The sequence below is a fragment of the Plectropomus leopardus genome, chromosome 4 (assembly GCF_026936395.1).
Source record: "Plectropomus leopardus strain MGB_pleo_1.0 chromosome 4, ASM2693639v1, whole genome shotgun sequence".
NCBI lineage: Eukaryota > Metazoa > Chordata > Actinopteri > Perciformes > Serranidae > Plectropomus > Plectropomus leopardus.
This window is the reverse complement of record NC_142179.1, coordinates 29,496,712-29,514,006: the sequence shown is the minus strand read 5'-3', so window position 1 is coordinate 29,514,006 and position 17,295 is coordinate 29,496,712. Positions and strand designations below refer to the sequence as shown.

General features: G+C 34.9%; 1 protein-coding gene across 2 annotated transcripts in view; it reads right to left on the bottom strand.

The window, feature by feature from the left end:
• Window positions 1-368: 368 nt before the first annotated feature.
• Window positions 369-17,295, bottom strand: part of ccdc92 (coiled-coil domain containing 92) — a 36,670-nt gene continuing 19,743 nt past the window's right edge. For both annotated transcript variants that reach the window (XM_088077063.1, XM_042488702.2), the window contains one exon: window positions 369-2,248. In XM_088077063.1, coding sequence (XP_087933189.1) covers window positions 1,440-2,248 — 809 coding nt within the window. In that variant the 3' untranslated portion in view covers window positions 369-1,439. The remainder of the gene's footprint in view (window positions 2,249-17,295) is intronic.

Below are 17,295 nucleotides of genomic sequence, written 5' to 3'. Positions count from 1 at the left end.
GCATGCCTCCGTGAAAAAAGCCGACGTTTTGATAAAGTTTTGCTGTTGTTAGTTCGTTGTTTTTCATGAGGCATGCGAGAATATTCAAGGTAACATGGCATGAATAACTTATATATAAATGGGTGGGGTTTTTTTTTGATAAAATATTCTTTAAGTTGTTGCTATGCAACACTGTAATGTTACTAAAATGATACTGAATGGTTGTTGGTGTAGACCAATAATCCGTGGTACGTAATGGTCACTCTCCCCCTCTGTGATAACCAGCTCTGAAGTGCACTTTAACAAGACACTTCTTCAACTCATCCAGCTGACCAGCTCACTGATTTGCACGATGCAAATACAATGCAAACAAACAAACAAAAACCAAGTAACCAAACAAAAAAAGCATTGCTTTATTGTATTGATTCATACGTATACTTCAAGGACAAGTGATATTAATGTGAAAAGCAGATTATTAAGTGATTATAATTACCGTCATGTTGGTGGTGCAGTGGCTACTGTCAATATCTGAGGTGCTTTTGTGTTCTCTATTAAACAATAAATTAAAAAAGAATTCATTACAAATGTACAGCCTTTATAAAGTACAGTCAATAATATCACAAAATCCTATTACAGCAGTGTTTTCAAAAATGCCCTTGTATCACAAATAACATCAATGGATACTGTTGAAGCCAAAACTTCATCCTCTCAATGGCCTTCATTGTCTCTCTCTGAAACAGACTTTCTCTCACACACACAAGTACACGCTCTGGTCACCATCGTTTCATACTGCATTTACACAACGCTGCTGTTTTTGCAAGCCAGCAAAGGAAAGGTGAAATTACAGCTCTTTCACCTCGCACCAGCAAATCTAGGTTGCACATTACGCAGCTCGTACTTACAGTACCGTTATCTTCCTGACAACACAAGAAGATGAAAGACATTCGGGGAGTATTAGTTTAATAATTGCAGGCCTATCCTATGCAGCTGCAGATATCTTGTTATATAGTTTGTTGATACTTAACGTCCAGACTGTTTATTGAGAAGATGGAGCAGACAGAGATATGTAAAGATAACTATGAGCCATGACTAAGCTACACAGCTTGTGTATGGTCTATCCGGTCGAGCAGGCACTGATGCAGATATTTGGCTGAAAGTTCGTTGTGTGCACCATGTAAGACAGAATGCAGAGAAAGTTGAAGCAAAGAGTGAAGGTGTGTATAATACAAGATCTCACTGTAAATAAGAAACATTTGGCATGCTTTATAGGAGTCCTTTACTAATGTATATCAAGAAAAACAGAAGTCTTTATGGAATACCATGAACAAAATTATAATTTTGTACTTTTTTATATTGCAGTGTTGCGTAAAAAGCAGGCTACACAGTGGGTCAGGCTCCGTCCTGCTCTTGCAGTGTGTATACAGTAGGTGTGTGTTTATGTGCGTGTTAGCGTTGCACTGTTAAACTGTCCTGTCGGCTCCTGAGCGCTTCCGCACGACCTTCTCCTCACTGACCTGGTCCACTGCCAGTGTCTCCAGCTCTGCTTGCGGTGGGGCCAGAGGAGGGTTGCCATGTGGGATGCGGTGCGCCACGCCTACGTGAGCCCTGTACTGACGGTCCCGAGCGGGGCTGTGACGAGGGCTGGCCGTAGCCCCCAGTGGAACAACAGGAGGGCGCTCAGAGGCGATAGGAGGGATAACCGCTGGCCGTTCTCGCACAACCTGTGGCTCAGGAGAGTCTCTCCCAGCCTGCAGGAAGGGTGTGGGGTCGGGCATTGCCTCTACTGGCTCCCGCAGAACCAGCCGCCTACCGTCCGAGCCGAGGCGGTACACCTCTGTCAGTTCTGGGTGAAGAGGCTGGGAGAGACTCTTCTTCATGCGGCGCCGTGGGGTTTCAGGCTGCCTGTCCTTGGCCGGTGGAGGCGTGGGCTTGTATGACGTGACTGGACTGACATTGGGGCTGGCCTCAGACGAACTGCCGGCTAACAGCTTCTTCTTGGTGGCGTGAAGCTGTGAGGTGAGGTAAGCGATAGTGCTCGCTCTCTGCTCCAGCTCTCCTGACAAAACAGCCAGTTTGTGACTCTTCATCTTGAGCTCCTCCAGATATTTCTTCTCCCTTTCCTTTATGGTGTTTTCCAGGACGGAGATCATGGCGTTCTTCTGCTCAAGGTCCCGCAGCAGTTCTGTGTTCTCCTCCTCCTTCTTCTTCAGCTGCGCCTCCAGCTCCTCACACCTGCGCTGCAGCTCCCTGCAACGGACCTCACTGCTGTCTGCGCACACAAAACATAAAAGGTTACATAAACATGCGTTAATGTAGTAAATAACAGATGTAGACACCCTGCATTTGTCTACTTTTGTCTATCAGGCACTTAGATTACATGCCTTTTAAGACATTTTAAAGATAACTGTGACCAAATTTAAAAAAATAATGTGTTAGTCATAGGGGAAATAGGTCGCATCTATGGTCAGAACTGCACCTAATGCCATAGTATACTATGTTGAAAAAAGTCAAATTTTGACATGTGATAAACATGGCTGGAAATCTCATATTATAGCTTGAAGATTTGCATCATGGCATACAAAGTGGAAACAAAGGCCAAAAAAGATCATAATTAAGCATGTCAGAAAAATGACTGAAAATGCCATAGTATAGTATGTCGAAAAAAGATTGAAGAAAAAATTTTGAATGTCATAAAAATGTCAAATTTTGACATGTCCCAAAAATGGCTAAAAACTGCATATTATAGCTTCTAGAGACGCACTATAGTATACAAAGTGGAAACAAAGGCCAAAAAAGGCCTAAAAAGTCAGAATTTAGCATGTTGAAAAATTGCCAAAAATCGCATACTATACTATGGCAAAAATTTCAAATTTTGATGTGTCCCAAAAATGGCTAAAAATGACAAATTATAGCTTGTAGAGATGCGTCATAGAATACAAAGTGGAAACAAAGACCAAAAAAGGCCTAAAAAGTCATAATTTAGCATGTTGAAAAATGGCCAAAAATCGCATACTATACTATGGCAAAAATGTCAAATTTGGACATGTCCCAAAAATGGCTACAAACAACATATTATAGCTTGTAGAGATGCGTCATAGTGCACAAAGTGGAAACAAAGGCCAAAAAAGGCCCAAAACGTCATAATTTAGCATGTTGAAAAAATGGCCAAAAATCACATACTATACTATGGCAAAAATGTCAAATTTTGACATGTCCCAAAAATGGCTAAAAACGACATATTATAACTTGTAGAAACGCGTCATGTTATACAAAGTGGAAACAAAAGCCGAAAAAATGGCCAAAAATCGCATACTATAGTATGGCAAAAATGTCAAATTTTGACATGTCCCAAAAATGGCTAAAAATGACGAATTATAACTTGTAGAGACGCGTCACAGAAAACAAAGTGGAAACAAAGGCCAAAAAAAAGCCAAAAACATCAAAATTTAGCATGTTTAGAAAATGGCCAAAAATCGCATACGATACTATGGCAAAAATGTCAAATTTTGACATGTCCCAAAAATGGCTACAAATGACATATTATAGCTTGTAGAGATGCATCATAGTGTACAAAGTGGAAACAAAGGCCAAAAAAGGCCAAAAATGTCAGAATTTAGCATGTTTAGAAAAAGGCCAAAAATCGCATACTATAATATGGCAAAAATTTCAAATTTTGACGTGTCCCAAAAATGGCTAAAAATGACAAATTATAGCTTGTAGAGGTGCGTCATAGAATACAAAGTGGAAACAAAGACCAAAAAAAGCCAAAAATGTCTAAATTTAGCATGTTGAAAAAAAGGCCAAAAATCGCATACTATTCTATGGCAAAAATGTCAAATTTTGACATGTCCCAAAAATGGCTAAAAACGACATATTATAACTTGTAGAAACGCGTCATGTTATACAAAGTGGAAACAAAAGCCAAAAAAGGCCTAAAAAGTCAGAATTTAGAATGTTGAGAAAATGGCTAAAAATCGCATACTATACTATGGCAAAAATGTCAAATTTTGACGTGTCCCAAAAATGGCTAAAAACGACATATTATAGCTTGTAGAAACGCGCCATGTTATACAAAGTGGAAACAAAGGCCAAAAAAGGCCTAAAAAGTCAGAATTTAACATGTTGAAAAAATGGCCAAAAATCGCATACTATAGTATGGCAAAAATGTCAAATTTTGACATGTCCCAAAAATGGCTAAAAACGACATATTATAACTTGTAGAAACGCGCCATGTTATACAAAGTGGAAACAAAGGCCAAAAAAGGCCTAAAAAGTCAGAATTTAACATGTTGAAAAAATGGCCAAAAATCGCATACTATAGTATGGCAAAAATGTCAAATTTTGACATGTCCCAAAAATGGCTAAAAACGACATATTATAACTTGTAGAAACGCGTCATGTTATACAAAGTGGAAACAAAAGCCAAAAAAGGCCTAAAAAGTCAGAATTTAGCATGTTGAAAAAATGGCCAAAAAATTGCATACTATAGTATGGCAAAAATGTCAAATTTTGACAGGTCCCAAAAATGGCTAAAAACGACATATTATAGCTTGTAGAAACGCGTCATGTTATACAAAGTGGAAACAAAGGCCAAAAAAAGCCAAAAACATCAAAATTTAGCATGTTGAAAAAATGGCCAAAAATCGCATACTATAGTATGGCAAAAATGTCAAATTTTGACAGGTCCCAAAAATGGCTAAAAACGACATATTATAGCTTGTAGAAACGCGTCATGGGATACAAAGTGGAAACAAAGTCCAAAAAAGGCCTAAAACGTCAGAATTTAGCATGTTGAAAAAATGGCCAAAAATCGCATACTATAGTATGGCAAAAATGTCAAATTTTGACATGTCCCAAAAGTGGCTACAAACAACATATTATAGCTTGTAGAGATGCGTCATAGTGTACAAAGTGGAAACAAAGGCCAAAAAAGACCCAAAACGTCATAATTTAGCATGTTGAAAAAATGGCCAAAAATCGCATACTGTAGTATGGCAAAAATGTCAAATTTTGACATGTCCCAAAAATGGCTAAAAACGACATCTTATAGCTTGTAGAAACGCGTCATGTTATACAAAGTGGAAACAAAGGCCAAAAAAGACCTAAAAAGTCAGAATTTAGCATGTTGAAAAATTGGACAAAAATCGCGTACTATAGTATGGCAAAAATGTCAAATTTTGACATGTCCCAAAAATGGCTAAAAACGACATATTATACCTTGTAGAAACGCGTCATGTTAGACAAAGTGGAAACAAAGGCCAAAAAAGGCCTAAAAAGTCTGAATTTAGCATGTTGAAAAATGGCCAAAAATTGCATACTATAGTATGGCAAAAATGTCAAATTTTGAAATGTTCCAAAAATGGCTAAAAACTGCATATTATAGCTTGTAGAGAAGGACTAATACATACAAAGTCGAAACAAAAGCCACAAAAAGCCAAAAACGTCATAATTTAGCATGTTTAGAAAATGGCCAAAAATCGCATACTATAGTATGGCAAAAATGTCAAATTTTGACATGTTCCAAAAATGGCTAAAAACTGCATATTATAGCTTGTAGAGACGCACTATAGTATACAAAGTGAAAACAAAGGCCAAAAAAGGCCTAAAAAGTCAGAATTTAGCATGTTGAAAAATGGCCAAAAATCGCATACTATACTATGGCAAAAATTTCAAATTTTGATGTGTCCCAAAAATGGCTAAAAACTGCATATTATAGCTTGTAGAGACGCACTATAGTATACAAAGTGAAAACAAAGGCCAAAAAAGGCCTAAAAAGTCAGAATTTAGCATGTTGAAAAATGGCCAAAAATCGCATACTATACTATGGCAAAAATGTCAAATTTGGACATGTCCCAAAAATGGCTACAAACAACATATTATAGCTTGTAGAGATGCGTCATAGTGCACAAAGTGGAAAGAAAGGCCAAAAAAGACCCAAAACGTCATAATTTAGCATGTTGAAAAAATGGCCAAAAATCACATACTATACTATGGCAAAAATGTCAAATTTGGACATGTCCCAAAAATGGCTAAAAATGACAACTTATAGCTTGTAGAGACGTGTCATAGAATACAAAGTGGAAACAAAGGCCAAAAAAAGCCAAATACATCAAAATTTAGCATGTTTAGAAAATGGCTAAAAATCGCATACTATAGTATGGCAAAAATGTCAAATTTTGACATGTCCCAAAAATGGCTAAAAATGACAAATTATAGCTTGTAGACACGCTTCATGTTATACAAAGTGGAAACAAAAGCCAAAAAAGGCCTAAAAAGTCAGAGTTTAGAATGTTAAAAATTGCGAAAAATCGCATACTATACTATGGCAAAAATGTCAAATTTTGATATGTCCCCAAAATGGCTAAAAATGACATATTATAGCTTGTAGAGATGTGTCATAGTGTACAAAGTGGAAACAAAGGCCAAAAAAGGCCTAAAAAGTCAGATATTAGCATGTTGAAAAAATGGCCAAAAATCGCATACTATAGTATGGCAAAAATGTCAAATTTTGACGTGTCCCAAAAATGGCTAAAAATGACATATTATAGCTTGTAGAGATGCATCATAGTGTACAAAGTGGAAACAAAGGCCAAAAAAGGCCAAAAATGTCAGAATTTAGCATGTTTAGAAAAAGGCCAAAAATCGCATACTATAGTATGGCAAAAATTTCAAATTTTGACGTGTCCCAAAAATGGCTAAAAATGACAAATTATAGCTTGTAGAGATGCGTCATAGAATACAAAGTGGAAACAAAGACCAAAAAAAGCCAAAAATGTCTAAATTTAGCATGTTGAAAAAAAGGCCAAAAATCGCATACTATTCTATGGCAAAAATGTCAAATTTTGACATGTCCCAAAAATGGCTAAAAACGACATTATAGCTTGTAGAAACGTGTCATATTATACAAAGTGGAAACAAAAGCCAAAAAAGGCCTAAAAATTCAGAGTTTAGAATGTTTAGAAAATGGCTAAAAATCGCATACTATACTATGGCAAAAATGTCAAATTTTGACGTGTCCCAAAAATGGCTAAAAACGACATATTATAGCTTGTAGAAACGCGCCATGTTATACAAAGTGGAAACAAAGGCCAAAAAAGGCCTAAAAAGTCAGAATTTAACATGTTGAAAAAATGGCCAAAAATCGCATACTATAGTATGGCAAAAATGTCAAATTTTGACATGTCCCAAAAATGGCTAAAAACGACATATTATAACTTGTAGAAACGCGCCATGTTATACAAAGTGGAAACAAAGGCCAAAAAGGCCTAAAAAGTCAGAATTTAGCATGTTGAAAAATGGCCAAAAAATCGCATACTATAGTATGGCAAAAATGTCAAATTTTGACATGTCCCAAAATGGCTAAAATGACATATTATAACTTGTAGAAACGCGTCATGTTATACAAAGTGGAAACAAAAGCCAAAAAAGGCCTAAAAAGTCAGAATTTAGCATGTTGAAAAAATGGCCAAAAATCGCATACTATAGTATGGCAAAAATGTCAAATTTTGACAGGTCCCAAAAATGGCTAAAAACGACATATTATAGCTTGTAGAAACGCGTCATGTTATACAAAGTGGAAACAAAGGCCAAAAAAAGCCAAAAACATCAAAATTTAGCATGTTGAAAAAATGGCCAAAAATCGCATACTATAGTATGGCAAAAATGTCAAATTTTGACAGGTCCCAAAAATGGCTAAAAACGACATATTATAGCTTGTAGAAACGCGTCATGGGATACAAAGTGGAAACAAAGTCCAAAAAAGGCCTAAAACGTCAGAATTTAGCATGTTGAAAAATGGCCAAAATCGCATACTATAGTATGGCAAAAATGTCAAATTTTGACATGTCCCAAAAGTGGCTACAAACAACATATTATAGCTTGTAGAGATGCGTCATAGTGTACAAAGTGGAAACAAAGGCCAAAAAGACCCAAACGTCATAATTTAGCATGTTGAAAAATGGCCAAAAATCGCATACTATAGTATGGCAAAAATGTCAAATTTTGACATGTCCCAAAAATGGCTAAAAACGACATCTTATAGCTTGTAGAAACGCGTCATGTTATACAAAGTGGAAACAAAGGCCAAAAAAGACCTAAAAAGTCAGAATTTAGCATGTTGAAAAATTGGACAAAAATCGCGTACTATAGTATGGCAAAAATGTCAAATTTTGACATGTCCCAAAAATGGCTAAAAACGACATATTATAGCTTGGAGAAACGCGTCATGTTAGACAAAGTGGAAACAAAGACCAAAAAAGGCCTAAAAAGTCTGAATTTAGCATGTTGAAAAATGGCCAAAAATCGCATACTATAGTATGGCAAAAATGTCAAATTTTGACATTTCCCAAAAATGGCTAAAAACTGCATATTATAGCTTGCAGAATAGCACTAATACATACAAAGTCGAAACAAAGGCCAAAAAAGACCCAAAACATCATAATTTAGCATGTTGAAAAAATGGCCAAAAATCGCATACTATAGTATGGAAAAAATGTAAAATTTTGACAGGTCTCAAAAATGGCTAAAAACTGCATATTATAGCTTGTAGAGACGCACTATAGTATACAAAGTGAAAACAAAGGTCAAAAAAGGCCTAAACATCATAATTTAGCATGTTGAAAATGGCCAAAAATCGCATACTATACTATGGCAAAAATTTCAAATTTTGATGTGTCCCAAAAATGGCTAAAAACTGCATATTATAGCTTGTAGAGACGCACTATAGTATACAAAGTGAAAACAAAGGCCAAAAAAGGCCTAAAAAGTCAGAATTTAGCATGTTGAAAAATGGCCAAAAATCGCATACTATACTATGACAAAAATGTCACATTTTGACATGTCACAAAAATGGCCAAAAACAAATTATTATAGCTTGTAGAGATGCGTCATAGTATACAAAGTGCAAACACAGGCCAAAAAAGGCCAAAAAGGTCATAATTTAGCATATTGAAAAAATGGCCATAAATGGCAAAAATGTCAAATTTTGACATGTCCCAAAAATGGCTAAAAATGACATATTATAGCTTGTAGAGACGTGTCATAGCATACCAAGTTGAAACAAAGGCCAAAAAAGGCCCAAAATGTCATAATTAAGCATGCTGAAAAAATGGCCAAAAATCGCATACTATAGTATGGCAAAATGTCAAATTTTGACATGTTCCAAAATGGCTAAAATGACATATTATAGCTTGTAGACACGCTTCATAGTATACAAAGTGGAAACAAAGGCCAAAAAAGGCCTAAAACATCATAATTTAGCATGTTGAAAAATGGCCAAAAAATCGCATACTATAGTATGGCAAAATGTCAAATTTGGACATGTCCCAAAAATGGCTAAAAACTACAAATTATAGCTTCTAGAGACGCACTATAGTATACAAAGTGGAAACAAAGGCCAAAAAAGGCCCCAAACGTCAGATATTAGCATGTTGAAAAAATGGCCAAAAATCACATACTATAGTATGGCAAAAATGACAAATTTTGACATGTCCCAAAAATGGCTAAAAACGACATATTATAGCTTGTAGAAACGCATCATGTTATACAAAGTGGAAACAAAGGCCAAAAAAGGCCTAAAAAGTCAGAATTTAGCATGTTGAAAAAATGGCCAAAAATCGCATACTATAGTATGGCAAAAATGTCAAATTTTGACATGTCCCAAAAATGGCTACAAACGACATATTATAGCTTGTAGAGATGCGTCATAGTGTACAAAGTGGAAACAAAGGCCAAAAAAGACCCAAAACATCATAATTTAGCATGTTGAAAAAAATGGCCAAAAATCGCATACTATAGTATGGCAAAAATGTCAAATTTTGAAATGTTCCAAAAATGGCTAAAAACTGCATATTATAGCTCGTAGAAACGCATCATGTTATACAAAGTGGAAACAAAGGCCAAAAAGGCCTAAAAAGTCAGAATTTAGCATGTTGAAAAAATGGCCAAAAATCGCATACTATAGTATGGCAAAAATGTCAAATTTTGACAGGTCCCAAAAATGGCTAAAAATGACAAATTATAGCTTGTAGAGACGCGTCATAGAATACAAAGTGGAAACAAAGGCCAAAAAAGACCCAAAACATCAAAATTTAGCATGTTTAGAAAATGGCCAAAAATCGCATACTATACTATGGCAAAAATGTCAAATTTTAACATGTCCCAAAAATGGCTAAAAACGACATATTATAGCTTGTAGAAACGCGTCATAGTATACAAAGTGGAAACAAAGGCCAAAAAAGGCCTAAAAAGTCAGAATTTAGCATGTTGAAAAAATGGCCAAAAATCGCATACTATAGTATGGCAAAAATGTCAAATTTTGACATGTCCCAAAAATGGCTCCAAACAACATATTATAGCTTGTAGAGATGCGTCATAGTGTACAAAGTGGAAACAAAGGCCAAAAAAGACCCAAAACATCATAATTTAGCATGTTGAAAAAATGGCCAAAAATCGCATACTATAGTATGGCAAAAATGTCAAATTTTGAAATGTTCCAAAAATGGCTAAAAACTAAATATTATATCTTCTAGAGACGCACTATAGTATACAAAGTGGAAACAAAGGTCAAAAAAGGCCCCAAACGTCATAATTTAGCATGTTGAGAAAATGGCCAAAAATCGCATACTATAGTATGGCAAAAATATCAAATTTTGACGTGTCCCAAAAATGGCTAAAAATGACATATTATAGCTTGTAGAAACGCGTCATGTTAGACAAAGTGGAAACAAAGGCCAAAAAAGGCCTAAAAAGTCAGAATTTAGCATGTTGAAAAAATGGCCAAAAATCGCATACTATACTATGGCAAAAATGTCAAATTTTGACGTGTCCCAAAAATGGCTAAAAACGACATATTATAGCTCGTAGAAACGCGTCATAGTATACAAAGTGGAAACAAAGGCCAAAAAGGCCTAAAAGTCATAATTTAGCATGTTGAAAAAATGGCCAAAAATCGCATACTATACTATGGCAAAAATGTCAAATTTTGACGTGTCCCAAAAATGGCTAAAAACGACATATTATAGCTCGTAGAAACGCGTCATAGTATACAAAGTGGAAACAAAGGCCAAAAAAGGCCTAAAAAGTCAGAATTTAGCATGTTGAAAAAATGGCTAAAAATCGCATACTATACTATGGCAAAAATGTCAAATTTTGACATGTCCCAAAAATGGCTACAAACGACATATTATAGCTTGTAGAGATGCGTCATAGTATACAAAGGGGAAACAAAGGCCAAAAAAGGCCAAAAATGTCATAATTTAGCATGTTGAAAAAATGGCCAAAAATCGCATACTATAGTATGACAAAAATGTCAAATTTTGACGTGTCCCAAAAATGGCTAAAAATGACATATTATAGCTTGTAGAGGTGCGTCATAGAATACAAAGTGGAAACAAAGGCCAAAAAGGCCAAAATGTCTAAATTTAGCATGTTGAAAAAAAGGCCAAAAATCGCATACTATTCTATGGCAAAAATGTCAATTTTGATGTGTCCCAAAAATGGCTAAAAACGACATATTATAGCTTGTAGAAACGCGTCATGTTATACAAAGTGGAAACAAAGGCCAAAAAAAGCCAAAAACGTCATAATTTAGCATGTTTAGAAAACGGCCAAAAATCGCATACTATACTATGGCAAAAATGTCAAATTTTGATATGTCCCCAAAATGGCTAAAAACGACATATCATATTATAGCTTGTAGAAAGCAGCCATGTTATACAAAGTGGAAACAAAGGCCAAAAAAGGCCTAAAAAGTCAGAATTTAACATGTTGAAAAAATGGCCAAAAATCGCATACTATAGTATGGCAAAAATGTCAAATTTTGACAGGTCCCAAAAATGGCTAAAAACGACATATTATAGCTTGTAGAAAGCAGCGTCATGTTAGACAAAGTGGAAACAAAGGCCAAAAAAGGCCTAAAAAGTCAGAATTTAGCATGTTGAAAAATGGCCAAAAATCGCATACTATAGTATGGCAAAAATGTCAAATTTTGACATGTCCCAAAAATGGCTCCAAACAACATATTATAGCTTGTAGAGATGCGTTATAGAATACAAAGTGGAAACAAAGGCCAAAAAAGACCCAAAACGTCATAATTTAGCATGTTGAAAAAATGGCCAAAAATCGCATACTATAGTATGGCAAAAATGTCAAATTTTGACATGTCCCAAAAATGGCTAAAAACGACATATTATAGCTTGTAGAAACGCGTCATGTTATACAAAGTGGAAACAAAGGCCAAAAAGGCCTAAAAATTCATAATTTAGCATGTTGAAAAATTGGACAAAAATCACATTCTATAGTATGTCAAAAATGTGAAATTTTGACATGTTCCAAAAATGGCTAAAAACGACATATTATACCTTGTAGAAACGCGTCATGTTAGACAAAGTGGAAACAAAGGCCAAAAAAGGCCTAAAAAGTCTGAATTTAGCATGTTGAAAAATGGCCAAAAATTGCATACTATAGGCAAAAATGTCAAATTTTGACATGTCCCAAAATGGCTAAAACGACATATATTATAGCTTGTAGAGAAGGACTATAGTTATACAAAGTGGAAACAAAGGCCAAAAAAGGCCTAAAAAGTCATAATTTAGCATGTTGAAAAATGGCCAAAATCGCATACTATAGTATGGCAAAATGTCAAATTTTGACATGTCCCAAAAATGGCTAAAAACTGCATATTATAGCTTGTAGAGACGCACTATAGTAAACAAAGTGGGAAAAAAGGCCAAAAAGGCCTAAAAGTCATAATTTAGCATGTTGAAAAATGGCCAAAAATCGCATACTATAGTATGGCAAAAATTTCAAATTTTGATGTGTCCCAAAAATGGCTAAAAATGACAAATTATAGCTTGTAGAAATGCGTCATAGAATACAAAGTGGAAACAAAGACCAAAAAAGGCCTAAAAAGTCATAATTTAGCATGTTGAAAAATGGCCAAAAATCGCATACTATACTATGGCAAAAATGTCAAATTTGGACATGTCCCAAAAATGGCTACAAACAACATATTATAGCTTGTAGAGATGCGTCATAGTGCACAAAGTGGAAAGAAAGGCCAAAAAAGACCCAAAACGTCATAATTTAGCATGTTGAAAAATGGCCAAAAATCACATACTATAGTATGGCAAAAATGTCAAATTTTGACATGTCCCAAAATGGCTAAAATGACAAATTATAGCTTGTAGAGACGTGTCATAGAATACAAAGTGGAAACAAAGGCCAAAAAAAAAGGCCCCAAAAAGTCATAATTTAGCATGTTTAGAAAATGGCTAAAAATCGCATACTATAGTATGGCAAAAATGTCAAATTTTGACATGTCCCCAAAATGGCTAAAAATGACATATTATAGCTTGTAGAGATGTGTCATAGTGTACAAAGTGGAAACAAAGGCCAAAAAAGGCCTAAAAAGTCAGAATTTAGCATGTTGAAAAAATGGCCAAAAATCGCATACTATAGTATGGCAAAAATGTCAAATTTTGACGTGTCCCAAAAATGGCTAAAAATGACAAATTATAGCTTGTAGAGATGCGTCATAGAATACAAAGTGGAAAGAAAGACCAAAAGAGGCCTAAAAAGTCAGAATTTAGCATGTTGAAAAAATGGCCAAAAATCGCATACTATAGTATGGCAAAAATGTCAAATTTTGACGTGTCCCAAAAATGGCTAAAAATGACAAATTATAGCTTGTAGAAACGCGCCATGTTATACAAAGTGGAAACAAAGGCCAAAAAAAAGCCTAAAGCGTCATAATTTAGCATGTTGAAAAATTGGCCAAAAATCGCATACTATACTATGGCAAAAATGTCAAATTTTGACATGTCCCAAAAATGGCTAAAAATGACAAATTATAGCTTGTAGAGACGCACTATAGTATACAAAGTGGAAACAAAGGCCAAAAAAGGCCCCAAACGTCAGATATTAGCATGTTGAAAAAATGGCCAAAAATCACATACTATAGTATGGCAAAAATGACAAATTTTGACATGTCCCAAAAATGGCTAAAAACGACATATTATAGCTTGTAGAGATGCGTCATAGTGTACAAAGTGGAAACAAAGGCCAAAAAAGACCCAAAACATCATAATTTAGCATGTTGAGAAAATGGCCAAAAATCGCATACTATAGTATGGCAAAAATATCAAATTTTGACGTGTCCCAAAAATGGCTAAAAATGACATATTATAGCTTGTAGAAACGCGTCATGTTAGACAAAGTGGAAACAAAGGCCAAAAAAGGCCTAAAAAGTCAGAATTTAGCATGTTGAAAAAATGGCCAAAAATCGCATACTATAGTATGGCAAAAATGTCAAATTTTGACATGTCCCAAAAATGGCTAAAAATGACAAATTATAGCTTGTAGAGACGCGTCATAGAATACAAAGTGGAAACAAAGGCCAAAAAAAGCCTAAAAAGTCATAATTTAGCATGTTGAAAAATGGCCAAAAATCGCATACTATAGTATGGCAAAAATGTCAAATTTTGACAGGTCCCAAAAATGGCTAAAAATGACAAATTATAGCTTGTAGAGACGCGTCATAGAATACAAAGTGGAAACAAAGGCCAAAAAAGGCCTAAAAAGTCAGAATTTAGCATGTTGAAAAATGGCCAAAAATCGCATACTATAGTATGGCAAAAATGTCAAATTTTGACAGGTCCCAAAAATGGCTAAAAACGACATATTATAGCTTGTAGAAACGCGTCATGTTATACAAAGTGGAAACAAAGGCCAAAAAAGGCCTAAAAAGTCAGAATTTAGCATGTTGAAAAAATGGCCAAAAATCGCATACTATAGTATGGCAAAAATGTCAAATTTTAACATGTTCCAAAAATGGCTAAAAACTGCATATTATAGCTTCTAGAGACGCACTATAGTATACAAAGTGGAAACAAAGGCCAAAAAAGACCCAAAACATCATAATTTAGCATGTTTAGAAAATGGCCAAAAATCGCATACTATAGTATGGCAAAAATGTCAAATTTTGAAATGTTCCAAAAATGGCTAAAAACTGCATATTATATCTTCTAGAGACGCACTATAGTATACAAAGTGGAAACAAAGGTCAAAAAAGGCCCCAAACGTCATAATTTAGCATGTTGAGAAAATGGCCAAAAATCGCATACTATAGTATGGCAAAAATGTCAAATTTTGACGTGTCCCAAAAATGGCTAAAAATGACAAATTATAGCTTGTAGAAACGCGCCATGTTATACAAAGTGGAAACAAAGGCCAAAAAAAGCCTAAAAAGTCATAATTTAGCATGTTGAAAAATGGCCAAAAATCGCATACTATAGTATGGCAAAAATGTCAAATTTTGACGTGTCCCAAAAATGGCTAAAAACGACATATTATAGCTCGTAGAAACGCGTCATAGTATACAAAGTGGAAACAAAGGCCAAAAAAGGCCTAAAAAGTCAGAATTTAGCATGTTGAAAAAATGGCCAAAAATCGCATACTATACTATGGCAAAAATGTGAAATTTGGACATGTCCCAAAAATGGCTCCAAACAACATATTATAGCTTGTAGAGATGCGTTATAGTGTACAAAGTGGAAACAAAGGCCAAAAAAGACCCAAAACATCATAATTTAGCATGTTGAAAAAAATGGCCAAAAATCGCATACTATAGTATGGCAAAAATGTCAAATTTTGAAATGTTCCAAAAATGGCTAAAAACTGCATATTATATCTTCTAGAGACGCACTATAGTATACAAAGTGGAAACAAAGGTCAAAAAAGGCCCCAAACGTCATAATTTAGCATGTTGAGAAAATGGCCAAAAATCGCATACTATAGTATGGCAAAAATATCAAATTTTGACGTGTCCCAAAAATGGCTAAAAATGACATATTATAGCTTGTAGAAACGCGTCATAGTATACAAAGTGGAAACAAAGGCCAAAAAAGGCCTAAAAAGTCAGATATTAGCATGTTGAAAAAATGGCCAAAAATCGCATACTATAGTATGGCAAAAATGTCAAATTTTGACATGTTCTAATGTTACTATGTATTTTTATGATTATGCATTCTCCATACTTTGATCAGGACTCATGTCTACATCAAGGAAATACCTATCTATATACAGCAAAGTTTTAGTGCCTGTAAGTTGACCATGGATGCCTGAGCTGTACCAGTGCCAGTAAATTTAGACAACAATTAAACATGCCTCATTCCTTAAAAGAAGGCTAGTACCTGACATGTTAGTAATTGATACCTACCATATACGTTGCATCATTGTATAAATTTTACTGCTTTTCTATGTGATTGATGTCAGCCAGCTTTCTGTGTTTTGTGTCAGTCTGCAATTAGTCTTGTCTCCATCTGGGCTGATCCGAGCGGTCGTCTTTGTTGTACTTGTCCTCATTTGTCGCCTTCTTTTAGTTGGTCATTGTACTCATCTTCATTTATCCTGTACTTGTTTATTGTACTTATGTTTGTTGTAGTTGTAATGACAATTGTATACTCATACTTTTACTCATATTAAACATGTGCTGGTTGAAGCTTCAACAGGTGTCTCCATCCTTCATAAGTCATAACAGAAAACTCATAGTATCATTTGAAAAGGCAAAAAAAGACACCAAACATCACAATTTAGCATGTTGAGAAAATGGCCAAAAATCGCATACTATAGTATGGCAAAAATGTCAAATTTTGACATGTTCCAAAAATGGCTAAAAACTGCATATTATAGCTTCTAGAGACGCACTATAGTATACAAAGTGGAAACAAAGGCCAAAAAAGGCCCCAAACGTCATAATTTAGCATGTTGAGAAAATGGCCAAAAATCGCATACTATAGTATGGCAAAAATGTCAAATTTTGACGTGTCCCAAAAATGGCTAAAAATGACATATTATAGCTTGTAGAAACGCGTCATGTTATACGAAGTAGAAACAAAGGCCAAAAAGGGCCTAAAAAGTCATAATTTAGCATGTTGAAAAAATGGCCAAAAATCGCATACTATAGTATGGCAAAAATGTCAAATTTTGACATGTCCCAAAAATGGCTAAAAACGACATATTATAGCTTGTAGAAACACATCATGTTATACAAAGTGGAAACAAAGGCCAAAAAAGGCCTAAAAAGTCAGAATTTAGCATGTTGAAAAAATGGGCAAAAATCGCATACTATAGTATGGCAAAAATGTCAAATTTGGACATGTCCCAAAAATGGCTACAAACAACATATTATAGCTTGTAGAGATGCGTCATAGTGTACAAAGTGGAAACAAAGGCCAAAAAAGACCCAAAACGTCATAATTTAGCATGTTGAAAAAATGGCCAAAAATCACATACTATAGTATGGCAAAAATGTCAAAT